This window comes from Nicrophorus vespilloides, unplaced genomic scaffold, assembly GCF_001412225.1.
Source record: "Nicrophorus vespilloides isolate i.1.1-1 unplaced genomic scaffold, Nicve_v1.0, whole genome shotgun sequence".
Classification (NCBI taxonomy): domain Eukaryota; kingdom Metazoa; phylum Arthropoda; class Insecta; order Coleoptera; family Silphidae; genus Nicrophorus; species Nicrophorus vespilloides.
The window spans coordinates 38,190-56,839 of NW_017099703.1; the positions used below are offsets into that span (position 1 = coordinate 38,190).

Consider the following 18,650-nt stretch of genomic DNA (forward strand, 5'->3'; position numbering starts at 1 on the left):
TAGATACACTCGGCAGAAATACATCTGGAGCTTTGTCAAAAAAAATATAGTATACACGTCCATATAATAAAAATTGGGATGCTTTCGCTACGAAATCTATCCGACCAAAGCTCCTAAATATCACTTGACAACTTTTCCTACATATGCAACATATTTCAGTTATGTATTTCATGTTACATCATATCTTCTCCTGTGAATTTATATTTAATTAGAACTTGTTACCAAAGAAATTATAAGTGCTTTATACCTGTCACGAGTTGACAGAAGTCACTCTTTCAGTTACCACAGGTTGCTTAACTTTTATCAACTTCAAAACACCAACCACATACATTTCTCAGAGTCATATTCAATTAATACTTTTTCATTTTACTTGACGTGTTTTCACGTTATGACACGTTTAAATAAGAAAGTTTCTATTCAAATTAACTATAATAAAACAACATTAACTAACTTAAAACATCACAGAGTCTTATTTTTGGTAGAATAATTTCATATTAATTTCTTAAAAAAGGCTATTATTTCTATTCTAGTATTGCCTCACGTGTTGTCATACCAAATCACGTGACTAAGTTCATCTAAATAATTAAATTTTTGTTAATCATGAGTCAAATCACGTTAAGTCAAAATTATTAAATCTAATTTGTTTAAATTCAATATATTTATTATGTAATGTTTGTTAAAAAAATCATTTATCTTCATAGAAATTTGTACAAAGTCATGCAAATTGTGTCAAAAAAAAACTACAGAAGCTAGTGAATATAAAAGATTTTATTAAGACTTACAAAGTTACTCTAAATAATCTTAAAACTGATTTTTCACGAGGCAAAAATTGTAATTCTCCCATTTATAAACAATTCCATTAGCTTTCGCGCGAAGTTCAAAGACTGCTCTGCAACGACATTTTTCCCTCCAGGCTTTTATCGTAGAAGGAAGGAAAATGCGGAAAATTTTGGTTAATATTATTGTTGTAATATTCCACTTCCAAAAACATTGTTACACACAGAAATAGGGTTGTAAAAAAAATAAACTGGAAGGAACACGAATTTTTTCAATTAAAATTTCTATAGTCAGAAGCTGTAGGAGAAGAAAGAAAAAAAAGAATAAACATCCTTTTTTCGTCTCGCTCCATTCCGCGTGTGTCATTCCCTCTTCGTCTCTCACGAAGAGGGAAAAATATTAAGAATTTTAATTTCGAATTCCCTGCCGCATTTTAGAGTAACTTTGTAAGTCTTAATAATATCTTTTATATTCACTAGCTTCTGTAGTTTTTTTTTGTATTTCATTTAAAATAAATAATATTTCATACACTTTTATTATTATTATTCTTTCTTCTCCTACAGCTTCTGACTATAGAAATTTTAATTGAAAAAATTCGTGTTCCTTCCAGTTTATTTTTTTTACAACCCTATTTCTGTATGTAACAATGTTTTTGGAAGTGGAATATTACAACAATAATATTAACCAAAATTTTCCGCATTTTCCTTCCTTCTACGATAAAAACCTGGAGGGAAAATGTCTGCAGAGGAGTCTTTGAACTTCGCGCGAAAGCTAATGGAATTGTTTATAAATGGGCGAATTACAATTTTTGCCTCGTGAAAAATCAGTTTTGAGATTATTTAGAGTAATTTTGTAAGTCTTAATAAAATCTTTTATATTCACTAGCTTCTGTAGTTTTTTTTTTGTATTTCATTTAAAAAAAATAATATTTCATACACTTTTATTATTATTACTATTCTTTCTTCTCCTACAGCTTCGGACTATAGAAATATTAATTGAAAAAATTCGTGTTCCTTCCAGTTTATTTTTTTTACAACCCTATTTCTGTGTGTAACAATGTTTTTGGAAGTGGAATATTACAATAATATTAACCAAATTTTTCCGCATTTTCCTTTCTTCTACGATAAAAACCTGGAGTGGAAAATGTCGTTGCAGAGCAATCTTTGAACTTTGCGCGAAAGCTAATGGAATTGTTTATAAATGGGAGAATTACAATTTTTGCCTCGTGAAAAATCAGTTTTAAGATTATTTAGAGTAACTTTGTAAGTCTTAATAAATTCTTTTATATTCACTAGCTTCTGTAGTTTTTTTTTGACACAATTTGCATGACTTTGTACAAATTTCTATGATAGAAATGATTTTTTTTAACAAACATTAAATAATAAATATATTGAATTTAAACAAATTAGATTTAATAATTTTGACTTAACATGACTTGACTCATGATTAATAAAAACGCCTCAAGTGATTTGGCATGACAACACGTGAGGCAATAGTAAAATAGAAATAATAGCCTTTTTTTAAGAAATTAATATGAGATTATTCTACCTAAAATAAGTTTCTGTGATGTTTTAAGTTAATTAATGTTGTTTTATTATAGCTAATTTAAATGGAAACTTTCTTATTTAAACGTGATATAATGTGAAAACACGTCAAGTAAAATGAAAAAGTATTAATTGAATATGACTCTGAGAAATGTATGTGGTTGGTGTTTTGAAGTTGATAAAAGTTAAGCAACCTGTGGTAACTGAAAGAGTGACTTCTGTCAACTCGTGACAGGTATAAAGCACTTATAATTTCTTTGGTAACAAGTTCTAATTAGATATAAATTCACAGGATGAAGAATATGATGTAACATGAAATACATAACTGAAATATGTTGCATATGTAGGAAAAGTTGTCAAGTGATATTTAGGAGCTTTGGTCGGATAGATTTCGTAGCGAAAGCATCCCAATTTTTATTATATGGACGTGTATACTATATTTTTTTTGACAAAGCTCCAGATGTATTTCTGCCGAGTGTATCTAGAGATATATAGATACGCGCGCGCGGTATTGGTTCCCATTTCCCGCTGGGAAATCATCCCCCATTTTTGTCTTGCGAGACCGATTCTTACGTACTGATGCATGCAAGGTAATTGAATTCCCTCCGACATGGCGCCCATAATAATAAAAATAAAACTAAACAAAACGAAACAGCAGGATAGCATTTCGAATTTGTGTGTATGTATGTTGAAGGAACTGGGCGAAGTGGAATATAAGAAAAACCGCGGTTTCCGCCCAGTGTCCTCGCAATATTCGACGTTTTTACGTTTCCGCGTAAAGTTTTAATTGGAAAACTCGAAAGCGCATATTGAATATTTCATCTGGGGGGATAATTTAGTTAGCGAACTAGAAGCGTGTGCATGTGGGTTTGCTCGAGGTTGCTTGCTTTCAGGTGGATGAGGAGGGTGAGCGAGGGTGATTTCGTTTTACCTGATGAATCTCTCGTACCCAGGACCGATGAGGGTCTCGGCCTGGGTCTCTCCTCCTCCAGCACTACGTCTTCCTGAGCTTGATAGATGTTGAACAAGTCGGCCACGCATCTGATCCGAGCTTTGCCCGACTGAAATGTGGCGCCATCTATCTCCAACTCGAGTCCGGCCACCGTGGTCAGCGGATTCCTGCGATCCTCCGGGTTGTCCGGATCGGCCAGCCTCATCATGAAGCTCTCATTCACCTGAAACGCAGAGAAAAAAAAGAAACTTTATTACACTCTGCTCTATTCGATTATACAGCCGAATAAAAACGAGAACTCTTCTACATCTCTTCTCTTTTTCTTTACTGTGGTGACCATAAAAATAAAGAAACGACCGGAATCCTAATGGCGCGACTCCAGATTTACTACGATAGACATACTCTTTCTTTTTTTCTTTCATCCTTATTTATATCGCCGAACATAGTAATAGCTTTCGGGATATATAGAACACGGGGGTACCGGTGTTACCTATTACCATTCCAGAACCAGACTTTATTTGTTCTGTTTCTTATAGGTCAAAGCATAAAAAGCCTGAAGACCTCATCACCTATAAACATTTTAGTAGCAATACAGTACAAATAATATATTTTCCTCTAACTCAACAATAAATTTTAAGTACAAGTAAGTAATTTTTTTCGGTATTATTGAACCAATATCTCTTCAAATCTATCATCTATTTATCAAATACTCTTAAATGTATTGAATATCGAGTAGGTAAAATATTTGAACTAAGCTAAAAATATGGTAGTTGAAAATTTGGGTCATAACTTATGCTCTCTGGTCTTTATTAGAGCTTAAGATCTGAACTAAATTTGGGTGAATCTATGAAATTGTTTATCGTTAATAAATTCGGCGCGCCTGGTGAATTAGTCTGGGTGGTACGAAGGGGTGGTGGTTCGGAGGGACGTCGTGCTGAGATGGAGGTCGTCGAGGATGGTTGGCGCAGCGTGCAGAGAATATGGAAATTTATGATAATAAAGTTTGAATCAATATATTCCCGGTTCGGGAATCTGGATTACCGCCTCGCTGAGAATGCTGGCAATAATAAGAAGGCGACATCAGAAGTTTAAACGTGATATTCAATTTACAAGTTGCGGCCGGATTCCGCGTGCATATCTTTCCATCGTTTTGGATAAGAAAGAGAGAGGCGGCGTGGCGTATCAAGGGGTGTATTGGAAGGAAGTTACGACGTTGGTTTCTTGCTGGCATCGCGATCGTGACTCTAATTTTTATCAACGCCAGTCAGCTTCCTCTTCTTCTTTTTTTTTCTTCTTCATTTTTCTCTGGCGTTGTGTATGTGTGTTGGAAGCCGGAGGCGGTGTCACCAGCAGATCCATCCACATCCACACCAACGCAAGATACCTACGTGACTTCATTATTGTCACCAGAGGCGCTCATCTCTCACACAAGTTCCGAACCGACGACACCAGGCGCAACGCATCGCTCATACTCAACAACATCCAACAACAACAACAACAACACAACGAGGCGGAGGCAAATGAAAAAAATATATAGATATAGGAGACGCGACGAGGATGACAAAAAAAACGAAGGAAGCAATTGAACGTAGGAAATTTGGGGGGGCCGGAGGCGTGAAAAATTGCGGTGGCGGCGGCATGTTACGCGCCAGGCCTAATTGAAAAGTTGAGTTGATTGATGGAATCGGTGATTAGGGAATAGGGAGTACGTTTCGGAGATTGCCATCACCTCGGATCCTCCGCCACCACCAGTTATGCCACCATCCCTTTTCGAGCTAATATATAGGGGATTTTATCGGAAAACTCGAGGGCTCCGATTTTATGAAATAGTTCATTTGCAGACTCACACTAAATTCTCACCAAATGAAAACTATAATCTTTCAGAAAATATCACATATTTTTAGTTTCTTAAAATATATCATTAAAACAAATATAGATCTTAATTTAATATAAATACTGTAATTTTGTTGTAGTTGATGCATGTTTAATGTTATGTAGATAATCTATATCATCATCATATATGAAAACCGCAGGATGTATATGAAAGTGTAATAATATTCCTACTCCCCTAGAATCTGTGATTTATGATGTATTAGGTGTCATATTTTAGCACGCCGAAAACGAGCTCACTTCCACCAAATATGTTGATTATGATAAACCGTGTTTACAATACTAAAGCTAATTTCAATGCGAACTGTAATGACATCGATTCTGCGATGCGTGTACGCTTTTGCAATTACATCATAACCAACCGGACAATTCTATCGTGATATATAACCAAACAATTTTAACCACATTAAGAACAATTAACATTTTTATTTACAATTAATTTATATAGAAAGTCTTATTATTAAACATGTTTATTGGACAGAATTGTGACAATTTTATATAAAATATTTGGTAGAAATAAAACTTTGAATAAAATTATTATTTCATTTATATAATGATGAAATAGTTCAAACTTTTAAACTTGTTTTATACTAAAATTAACTTAATGTAATTTGAACAAAATATTGTATGTGGATAATTAAATGTTTAAACTTCTTTTTTTCTTGTATTCAAATTGAATCATTAAAACAAAACAGTAAAGTTTTGTTTGATTTGGTAATTAAAGTTTGTGAATTTGCAAATTTTTATTTCTTATATTTTGAAATAAGGTGTATTTAAGGTAAATGGAACTTTTGATAGAAGTTTGTCTAAAATTTGTAGAAATTATTATAATTATTAATAGATTAAATTATTTGAGAAAAACTAAAAAATCTAAATTCTTAAATATTTTTTAATTCTAAGTTGATAAAACAAAGAGGTTTTGATTAATTATATAAATTTAGTTACGGTCACTTCTCTGTAAAAGATTTTCAGGTAAAATGTTTCAAAATACTTTGAAACTACTAACAAAAAGCAAATTTACATACATTTACTGTGTGAATAATGCATTAATTCGTTAATTTACAGAGATGTAATATATAAAACGCTCATTTCTGACTCAGGTGGAATAAACCTGTGGTTAACTGAGCTGCAGTAGTTCAAGTGCGTTTTAAAGTGTCCGCGTGTGCAAGTTGTTTTTTCCCTTCCGTCGTTTTCGTACATGCAGTCAACTTGCGTGAAATAATTGCTTGTTTATAACCGGCTTTGGTATTTGCATTTTTAGAGGTGGAAATCCCTGCGGCACGGAAAGAGTTGGAACGAGAAAAAAAAAGTATATAGAGAGAAAGAAAAAAAGGGGTGGTTGTAGAGAAACGTTGGAGGGTAGGTCGGAATAAATCAGGGTTGCTAATATCGTCGTCGTGTTGACATTATACATAATTATCCGACGCGGAGTGTATTGCAGGGTTGGTTTTATTATCAGCGGTTGTCAGCCTGGGGGGAATGCTCAGCCTCATCCTCCCCATCCGCCATCTGGATGCTCACCCATCCCCCCTAACGCGCGTCACTTCAAGTGACAATGGCATCCACCTATTCATCATCTCCCAAGGGTGCGACGAAAAACAAAAATACAAACCTCACATACAAATGCAGAGAGTGAGAGAGTTACTAACTAGGTTTCATTAGTTATTAGCCAGTTAAAATGGTACACGAGACGCCCGAAAGCATACATCATTTTCTTGTTTCGGGGGCGCCGCCGATGCCTCCGTTGTCATCATCATCCCCCTTCCCACTCTCTCTCTCTTTCATATACACACATACACACCCTATCTCCTCGTTGTTATTTATTTAAAATTTAGATTTATGGTGGCAATTGCATTTGTCATTTTAATTGTTACAATACTTGTGCTGGTGTTGCTAAATTTCCGGATACACGACTGTAATTAATTAACGAATTAAATTAATGACCGGTCCGGCTTTTGTGCCACCACTTCATATCTATATACTATCTCTATTTCTCCTATATACATGCACCATCTGTATATATGCGCGCATGCACATGCACATTCACACGAGGGGGTTACACAATTGCATTGGCGACATTTTATTTATTATTATTACGCCCGATGGGCGAGAAAAACTGCCTCGAAACTAATAAATAAATTTACCGAACCGAAACGAAATGAAATGAAATTCGCGCGAACAGATGCCCGTTTTTGCGATAAATCCATTAATTGCGGACAATTCTGATGCGAAAATTGCTTCAATAATTAACAATTTATACGAACTTTTCCAATTGGACACAAATAGCAAAAAAATAATATATAAAGGTTTCTACACACTACGCGACACTGTAATATAAGTATTCCTCGATTTACGAACTCCCGGACTTACAATCTTACTTGTTATAAGGAAATATATAGTGATAAAAAAATTAACTGTCCAAAGAAAAATTGAAAATTTTCTTTAATAAAATATAATATTTGAAGAAGATGTACAGTCTGTTTTATTGCATTTGTTTCTTTTGTCGTTTCTTTATGAAATAATTGTGATGTCTACATTGAAAAGTATTTCTAAGTAAGTATTTTATTTTAATCAATTTATGTAGTCAATAATACGGAATTTAATATATATAAACGTAAAAACCATGATAAAGTGTGGTAAGATGAGTATATTTTGATTTTTTTTAATTCTCCCGACTTACGAACAACCCTTCGGATCAGAACTAGTTCGTAAGTTGGGTTATACCTGTATTTTGTAACTTTCTGAATGTAAAACCGTATAGTTCAAAAACTATGGAAAAAAAATGAACAAAATTAAAGCATGCATTCAAACCGTGCAAAATTGATAACGTGTAAAAAAGTACCATGTAAAATGAAGGATAGGTGAACTTTATTAATTATATTGCTCCAATGTTTACGAATTTGACTCGAATCACTATACAAATTTTAAAGATTAAAAGATATCATTTTTTCAAAAATAAAGGTAGCTACACACTAGTTTTCATATTAGTACACTAAATTATTTATTCTTTTATATTAATATTAGATATTTCTCTTTAAAGTCAAGTCTTTTTTTGTGCGGTTTAATGTATAATGTAATGGAAACATAAAACCATTAGTACTATAACCTTTTATATATTTATTTGTCTGTAATTATTTATATAATTGTTACAAAATTTGATTTTTTTCCAATATTGAAGAATTTGTGAATTATTTTTAATTTCTATTTTTCATTTAACAATAATTAATTATTAACTTATGAACTGTGATTAAGATTTGTCTAGCTTTTTTAATTCAATTCTTTAAAATATTTTTATCTATTTAAAAGTAACATAACATTAGTTGTTAACAAATATTATAATAATTAACAATTTTAACTAAAATCAAGTTTAGTATTTTGTATAAATTCAATAATTAATAAAAAAAATACAAATTCTTCATACATTAGTTTTTTTTTTAAATAAATGTAACTAATGGGAAAAGTTTGTCTATAATTTGTAGAAATTATTCTAATTATTAATAGAATACATTATTTTGGAAAAATGAAGTTTCTTATTTCGTATTTCTTTAGGTATAAATTCGAAAAATATACTTGAAAGCTAATATTTAGTTGTAAAATTACATAAATCTTATTTTTTTTAAGATAAGTTGACAAAAAAATGTAACATTTGATTATTTATTTAAATTTTAAATTTATTTAAATTTTCTATAAAAAAAAATTGGTAAAATTAAAATTTAGATACATTAATGAATTCCTTAATTTTTTTGAATCTCAAGAAATGTTACATTCAAATCCAATTGTATAGTTTTTTCAAAATTCAATACTTTTAACAAATTTAACAAATATTGTAATAATATTGTAATTAACAATTTTAACTAAAATGGTTGAAACAATATTTACAATTTTGTTATAATTATAAAAAAACATTGACTGTTCAGAAAAAAAATACAATAGAACCTGTTCTTGTGAGGTCCTTTTTGTGCGATTTTTTTATGCGGTTTAATTATTTATTTTGTTTGGATGTACTTTCTCATATATTTCGTAAATCTCTGACGAATAAAACGCATTAAAAACGTTTCCATAATGTATTATACAAAGTTATTTGTTACTTGTAAGAATGTATGAAAATTTTGAATATTTTTTTTGTGCGATTTTTTTTTATGCGGTTTTTAATAATTCCATTACAATTTTGTTAAAAGTTTCCATACATTAAAACTAAATTTCACATTTTCATTTAATTTACAAAAAAGAAACTGCAAAAATATTTAAAATATATAATAACTATTAATAAATCTGTTACAAATTCTGAGCATTACAAAAAATTATATATGAGAAAAAAAAAACAAGCAATTTTACTGCCGCAGTTTTATATTCATAAATATATTTCAGCTATATCGAACATTCTCTTTCATATTTTTTTTTTGCGGTTCGGTTGTGTAATTTAGTTGAAAGATTTCCAATTGATTGCCTCCCCCATCATATTTTACTCGAAACGCGTTATTTTTTTTTGTTATCTCCCGTTCATATATTTTTTTTGGTGCGGTAGATTTGGTATAAATAACGAGAATAAATTTATTACGCCTACGAACTACAAATAACAAAAAAAACTCAAACATTGATTGAATTTTAAATTGAATTTTGTTTCCTATAAATTTTCTCAAAATGTTTGAATAATCCAAATATTATACAAAAATTTTAAAATAAGTGTATTATAATTATTTTTTATATAATCCGGATTAAATAATTAAAGTATGCAATTCAGTTAGAAAGATTCTAATTTAATGATCAACATTTTTTCTTAAAACATTAATTATTAAAACAAAATTATTTTTTACTTCAGAAGAAAAAAACTGTTTTATAATACTTGTTATTAAAATGTTAACGCAAACAAATTCTCAAATGCGTTAACTTTGATGAACAACATCAAACGCATTAAAAAAAAACACATTTTTTCCAACCCTCGCATTTCCTTCTTCGCTGTTTTATTATTTTTTTTTAATTTAACAATCTGCAATTAACATAATTGAATTTATTCTCATAAAGTCGCACTGGCGACGAATTTCCGTCAGTTCGTGTCATTTTATTAACTTTTGCTGCTAATTAAAAAAACAACAAAAAGAAGACGGAAGAAAATTCGAATCACAATTAAAATTAATTGACAAGGGAAGATGATGAAACAAAAAAGAAATATAAATATGTTTTTTTTTTGTATTTTTTTTAAAGCTCGTTATGGATTTATTTAGGAAAGTTAATTAAGAATTATCGATTTTATTTTATAAAACACATCGAGTTTTGTGAGATGGATTGAAGGATTTTGGTACATACCTTTTTCTCGTTGAGAAACCATGTTAAATTAATGGCTGGATAGGATGGCGGCGACGTGCAATTTCCTCTCAACGTATATCCTATTTCATACATATCCTTTTCTATGAACACTTCCGGCTTTCCTTCAGGAACATCTATAACAAGGACATAAACACATATAGTATGGATCAGAGAGGGAATTTGCGGCGTTGCGGCGAAGCAAACAATAATAATGGTTGAAACAACAAATTATAATTGTGCCGGCGTTTATTAATTGTCGCAATTATCTCTAAATGATGGAGATGAATGCCTATTTTCTCTCACTCCAACCACTCTGCTGTAATCCCTGGGTTTAAATTTGATAAGATAATGCGGGGTGGAAGATGATGAAGAGGAATGCCCGGAGCGAACGGAGCAAAACGCGGCGATTATTTTCGTTAATTAACGACATTAATTAAAAATATAAATCAATATGTGTACCGAGGCCAGCCAAGATTGATTTACGCTCGCTTTTCCAACGGTGTTTTTCATAATTATGGCCTTTATCTTCCGGTTATCTTTATCTTTTTTGTTTTCTACCATTATTATTATTCCTTTGCGCGCTTTCGGTGTGTGCGCCTGTTTATCATAGTCTCGGTGGGAATTTATGTTCATCGGGCCAACAGTAGTTAGGGGCATCAAGAAAAACCAATTCCAAGAACGGTTCTCTCGCAATTTACTTGCCAAATAACTGTCGCATTCAGTTCATATTAACTCTCCAGACGTCGCAAGTTTTTTTTCTCTCTTTCTCTCAGAATTTCACTGAGAAAATGTACTTCTTTTTCCTTATTTCAAATTTTTCCTTCAGTAAACGCATTTTTTAGAAAATGTTTTTCTTAGAAAAGAAATATTTTAATGAATATTATAAATCAATTATATATAAATATTATTAAGAACATAAATATAAAGATTATCTGTACTGAAACTAATAATTAATTAACATGTTTTTTTTTGTTAATTAGTCCTTATAAAATTAGATACAGTAGAACCTCGCTTAACGAGCAAAATGAATTGCTTAACGTGCAACGTTTCGCATAATGAGTAACAAGGAAAGTAGAAGTCTCAGATTGTGCTCCTGCTACATCATGTTCAAAACTTGTATACACATATTATGTGTATTTTTTATGTTTTACTATACGAGTAAAAATCCGGAAATTTTGGAACGGATTAAACTTGTTAAGCGAAGTTCCACTGTATTTATTATATACAATATTTATTTACTATTAATTTATAATAAATTTATCTTTATAATCATTTTTTTTTTCATATAGAAAATATTTGAATTAAAATTTGGTTGCGTTTTCTTTATATTTTATTGTGTATTCAAAAATTGTGTTATAAATTTCAATATTTTTTATTTTAAATCGTTTTAAAACTTAGTTGGATTAGTGAAAATCTAAGATTAATGTATTTTTTAGGATAATATTAAGATCTTTTTTTTAGTATTTATTCCAATTTCCTCCTTCAAATAGTTGAACTTAATTTAGAAGCCTTTTTTTCAGTCTCTTATAAAAACTGTTCTTCTAATTCTATAATTACAAGAAATAAATTAAAATTGTGTAAAAGTAAATAAAATATCTCAAAATATTAATGAAATTATCATAAAAATATATTTAAAAATAGGATTAGTCAAAATCTAAGATTATTTTAATTTCTTAGGATAATATTTTGAATTTTTGATATTAGCAACAATATTATCAAAATTATTAAAAGTTTATTTATTGCTATTTCTTCTTCACGTTGAACTACATTTCTAAGTCAATTTTTAAAGAAAATTGATTGTGTTTGAATCTTTTTAAAAATTGTACTACTATTTCTAAAAATGAACTTCAGTAAAAGTAAATAAAATATCGCAAAATTGTATTCGTCAAAATCTAAGATTATTTCAATTTTCGACATTTTTATCAAAATTTGTAAGTTTCTACATTCATATTTATTACTATTATTTCTCATAGTTGAACTTAATTTCTGAGGGACTTTTTAATGAAAATGTATTGTGTTTGACTCTATAATAAGAATTGTAATACTATTTTTAAAATTTGATGTAAAAGTTAATATACGTAATAAAATATCACAATATATTGATCATCAAATTATATATTTATAAAATCTGTAAATTGAAATAATTGTAGGCAGAAAGACTTAGGTCATCAATTATTAAAATCCATTTAAAAATAGTTAATTAAAGAATAAATATTTAGATATGAAGCATATTAATATATTATTAAAAAAATAGAACAAAAATATTAATTAATTTAATTACTTGAAATTTTGTATATGAAAAAATATTGTAAAACCATTAATTATGAAAATTCATAAGTTTTATATTAAATATTATCAATATATTAAAATATTTCTAATACAAATTTAAAATTTTAATTGTTTTGATACTAGAATTATTTTATACAAAGTTTACAAAGTTACAAACCAAATACAATTTTGTCATATTTCAAATTTATTTATAGATAGAATGTACAACTTTATATAATTATAATTTAAATTGAAGATATTTTAATGATAAGAATGTTGATTACATAATATAATGAGAAAATATAAAAAATCTAATAAAAAAAATATAAGTATATTATTTCTATTTCAGTGGCTATAAAATTATGATTTGTTGACATCTTATACTATTTACATGCATGTTTATTTTTGGGAAATCCGGTAATTAATTATTCAATCTAAACCATAAAAAATAGCTACGACGATCGCATCACATATGCATTTTTTATTTATGTATATAAATACGTGACATTTCGAAAATAGCTTAAGTCTAATTTTAAAATTTGTAAACGTGTCATAACGCAGTAAGTTATCGCCGCTTGGAGCACTATTTACGTAATATGCGTACAGTTAAAAATACGTGTAAATACGACACGAGTGGAGGAGGAAGATGGATTCGTGGGCGTCTGATTTGCGGTGAGGGTGTTATGCAAATTGCAGTAAGTTTACGTGATCGAATCAAAGGGCGTTTGATTGGAGTTTCAGAGCGGCTGTCGGTGTGTGATTCGATAGGTTTCGGTGTCGTGTTGTGTTGTGGGTATGTGCATTGTGGTGTATATGCCGTTCGATGGAAAGGGGTGAAGGGAGTGAATGAGAGATAGATGAGAGTAAGCGAGGGAGAGAGAAAGTACCAAAACTTTGGTAAATGTGTTTCGATCTGGGCACGGCAGTGCATCTTTACAGTTGACAGTTTGATCCGTTCCGACAGTTCAGCCGTATCTTGCGGCCATGCCCGAACTCATTACTCACGAAGTTATGCTACTATGCTTGTATAATACACCTTAGATAATGCCTACGCAATCAATACATTGATGTACGTACATCATTAGACTCAGATCTGATCAAAATCCCGACAACAGATATCCCGACAATCAAAATCCCGACAACCATAATGTCGACACTAAAAATCCCGACATTAATTCAAACTATCTAGTTAATTAACTCTTAGAATCATCAAGATTTGCAAAAATGAACATTTGTGAAATAATTCAATCACAAGAAAGCAGTGAAACCGAAAGGAGTTGTTCTCTATCCATAGTATACTATGGACCAATATGTATACTATGGACCAATATGTATACTATGGACCAATTCTACAACCAAATTACACAAATATATGTGATGCATTGACATAGATGAATTAAGGATTTTGATACTGTTAGGATTATGGTTGTCGGGATTTAGAATGCCGGGAATGCCGGGAATGCCGGGGAATGCCGGGAATTTTACAACCAAATTATACACTAAATATGATGCATTGACAAAGATGAATTGAGGATTTTGACACTAGGATTATGGTTGTCGGGATTTCGAATGTCGGGAATTTCATTATCGGGATTTCGGATTTAGTCTACAAACTAAATCCGGATGCACGATAGAAAACGTCATTTTCAAATTTGCGCATTACATAATATAACCTCCGCCTCTTTGTACACCATCAGGAGTTGCTATGAACTTTCGAGGACGTAATTTCTAAAGTGCACAGCCACCCTGAAACTTGCCTTTCCAAATTGTATTATTAATAACGTTTTACTTGGGAATACTGCGCTGCAATCAAAATTTCGACAATCAAAATGCCGACACTGAAAATCCCGACAGTAATTAAAACTATTTAGTTATTTAACTCTTAAAATCATCAAGATTTGCAAAAATTAATATTTGTGAAATAATTCAATCACAAAAAGGCAGTGAAACGGAGAAGAGTTGTTCTTAATTAGTGCACCTTATGTATACTATGGAATAATTCTACAACCAAATTACACAAATAAATATGATGCATTTACAAAGATGAATTGAGAATTTTGATACTAGATGGGATTTCGAATGTCGGGAATTTGATTGTCGGGATTTACATATAGACCCCATTAGTCTACAAACTAAATCCGGACGCACGTTAGAAAACGTCATTTTCAAATTTGCGCATTACATAATATGACCTCCGCCTCTTTGTACACAATCAGGAGTTGCTATGAACTTTCGAGGACATAAATCCCGACAACATCAAAATCTCGACGGCATCAAAATCCCTAGAGTAATTAAAACTATCTAGTTAATTAACTCTCAGAATCATCAAGATTTGCAAAAATGAACTATTGCGAAATAATTCAATCACAAGAAGGCAGTGAAACAATTTGTACGCATGGATGTTTAATGGTGAAGAAGAGAAACCCGCAGGAGTTTTTCTCAATTAGTAGACCTTATGTATACTATGGACCAATTCTACAACCAAATTATACACTAAATATGATGCATTGACAAAGATGAATTGAGGATTTTGATACTATTGGGATTAAGGTTGTCGGGATTTCGAATGTAGGGAATTTTATTGTCGGGATTTCCATATAGACCCCATTAGTCTACAAACTAAATTCGGACGCATGATAGAAAACGTCTTTTTCAAATTTGTGCATTACATAATATAACCTCCGCCTCTTTGTGCACAATCAGGAGTTGCTATGAACTTTCGAGGACGAAAATCCCGACAGTAAACTATCTAGTTAATTAACTCTTAAAATCATCAAGATTTGCAAAAATGAACTTTTGCGAAATAATTCAATCACAAGAAGGCAGTGAAACTGAGAGGAGTTGTTCTCAATTAGTATACCTCATGTATACTATGGACCAATTCTACAACCAAATTATACAAATAAATATGATCCATTTATAAAGATGAATTGAGGATTTTGATACTGGATTATGGTTGATGGGATTTCGAATGTCGGGATTTCCATATAGACCCCATTAGTCTACAAACTAAATCCGGACGCACGATAGAAAACGTCATTTTCAAATTTGCGCATTACATAATATGACCTCCGCCTCTTTGTACACCATCAGGAGTTGCTATGAACTTTCGAGGACGTAATTTCTAAAGTGCACAGCCACCCTGAAACTTGCCTTTCCAAATTGTATTATTAATAACGTTTTACTTGGGAATACTGCGCTGCGCTGCTGCCAGACATCATCTAAAAACGTTTCCAGTTCTTTTGTGCAATTTGTTACTGGGCGGAAAAGCAGTTGGCACTCTACATCCGATTAGCGTGCTAAGGAGATGCACTCCGTTGGGCCGCATTTATCGCGTGGATTTGAAACGCTTTCAGATGGTTTTCTTTTTGTTTGTTTGTTTTTTTCTCTACCCGTGAAAGTGCGCAAACAATTCGTTCTCTCTCTCTCTCGATTCCTGTTTGCTCGATTCAATTGCGATTCGCCTCCCCTCCGAAAGAAACGGGAAAGGATAAATATGTATGACGGCCCATGGCATTTATCTTTCTCTCCACCTATTTTTACTCCCATCCACCTTTAACAAACGACACCGTCGACGCAGTAGCAGCATTCATCTAGTTCTTCTTCCACCCTTTCTTCTCGCATCACTTTTTTTTTGCTTTACTGGACTATTCCATAAATAAACAGTTCATCTCTTCGCAACATAAAGTACGTATATTCACATTGTATACAGTTACGCCATCTATTTACAACACATGAACTACTCATCTGGAGTAATTACATCTTATATATCTTACTAACTATACAATTCAAGATGCCAGAAATTTACATACAAAATAGAGCATATTTTATGGACACATTTGATGTATCACAAAGTTATATTTTTTTATGTTTAAGATCGCGGTTGCCATTAGGTGGTAGTATATTGATGCTCTGCGATTCCACTATTTCCTTTGACTGTGAATCTGCTGCTATCCTTAACACTGTCGTTTTCCATCGACTTGGCCCTATTGCTGCAAGCACTGATAGAGCTCACAAAGGGCTTGTTTTTTGACCAGGCATGCTGGCATGCTAGTAGGGCAACTTAACCATTCGGCTATTAGTCGCCCTTCGTTTTAATAATGAAATAATTATTATTGTACTGTATAAACTTAATATGAAATTATTATATAAAAGATGTTAAAATCAATCAATCATTTTACATAATAAGCATTATTATAAACAAATTTTAAATCAATTATGTAATATGTCATAAAAAGAAGCGTTTTCATAGACTACTGTTAACAATAAATTGACATAACCTCAATACTAGAATGTAATGACAGCTATCGAATTGTAAAGTTTCTGTTATGACGCTTATCAAAGTAGCGTTAACTGTCAAATATATGTTATATGCTCTGTTGACATAATCACAATACATAAAAAGTAGTGACAGCAAAATCGAATGGTAACGTTTCTGTTATGACACTTATCAAAGAAGAGATTAGTTAAAGTTATCCATTAGGATATTAATTATCATAATAAATAGAGTTAAAGGCAAATGGATTAATTCTTGGAATTTCCGCTAATTTTAATATTAACTCGGAGAAATCAGGAGTGCGGGATAATAAACTAAGACTTTCAAAGTATTACTTATAATTTGTTGAATTCAAAATACTAGGAAATATGTATTTAGGTAATGCGATGAATTTGTAAATGTAAAATTATTACTTAAATCTATAAAATAATTTTATGATAGACGGAAATACTGTAGATGTAGATCTTTGTTTACAGCGGACCAATAAAATCAACTTTTTCCAAATATAATTAAGTTCTTCATCTACCTGTTAATATTAGGTTAACCCTAAATTTTTTATTACCTCAAATCTGATAACCTTTTATGATCGATGAATATTTAGTATAAAAGGACGTTGCAGAATGAAAGAAATCATTAGTTCTCCAGTAGACATCAGTGCAGTAGTGAATACTTACATACATACAAAATGTGTTATTCCAAAGTTGTTGTTAAGTCGAAATGCGATGATAGTGGTAAAAGTGAAATACATCCAGTCTCAAAACCAGAGGATCAGAAGATTATGAATAATGGAATTGATAATAAATCGGGTATCAGTTTCGCTGATGCTCTCACGATGAACGATTTGTGCCTCAGTAGAAAAACTTCAGAATCTGTTGTGATAAAAAGAGTACCGATTAAACCGAAAAGTTCTATTGAAAGTTCCAGTGCCATCAAAGTTACCAGCAGCAGAACGTCATTGAATTCGTCTGTGGAGAAAAGCACACCACAGGATAAAAATATCAAAGATAAAAATTGTTGTAGAAATCTTTGGTGAGATCTATCTGATCTGAACAAGCATGAGAAAAAGAGTAACATCTGTGATAAAAAAGACAGAAAGATGAAGATGAAACGGAAACATTTGATGATAGAATGCTTTGGTGAAGATCTATCTGATCTTAACAAGCATGAGAAAAAGAGTAACATCAGTGATAAAAAAGACAGAAAGATGAAACGTAAACATTTGATGATAGAATGCTTTGGTGAAGATCTGTCTGATCTTGACAAGCATGAGAAAAAGAGTAACATCAGTGATAAAAAAGACAGAAAGATGAAACGTAAACATTTGATGATAGAATGCTTTGGTGAAGATCTGTCTGATCTTGACAAGCATGAGAAAAAGAGTAACATCAGTTATAAAAAAGATAGAAAGATAAAAAATATAAATTTGATGATAGAAATTTTTGGCGAGGATCTGTCGAAACTTACCAATGATAGAAAGGAACCATTGGAACCGTTACGCAAAAAACATAAAACATAAAATAAAATGTTGCCTACGATCCAAAGATATCGCCATGAATATCCAAGGCTGCAGTGAAGATTTCATCAAGAGTCGACAAGAAAATTCGTGTGAGAAGATCCAAGGTGAAGCTGTCCAATCCAT

At 31.3% G+C, this 18,650-nt stretch overlaps 1 protein-coding gene across 1 annotated transcript in view; it reads right to left on the reverse strand.

The window, feature by feature from the left end:
• The window catches only part of LOC108565259, a gene marked incomplete at its 5' end in the record, with an annotated part of 13,938 nt that extends 3,321 nt beyond the window's left edge, over positions 1–10,617 (reverse strand). The window contains 2 exons of the mRNA XM_017924614.1: positions 3,253–3,496; positions 10,468–10,617. Of these exons, the coding sequence (XP_017780103.1) occupies positions 3,253–3,496; positions 10,468–10,617 (394 nt within the window). The remainder of the gene's footprint in view (positions 1–3,252; positions 3,497–10,467) is intronic.
• Positions 10,618–18,650: the final 8,033 nt, after the last annotated feature.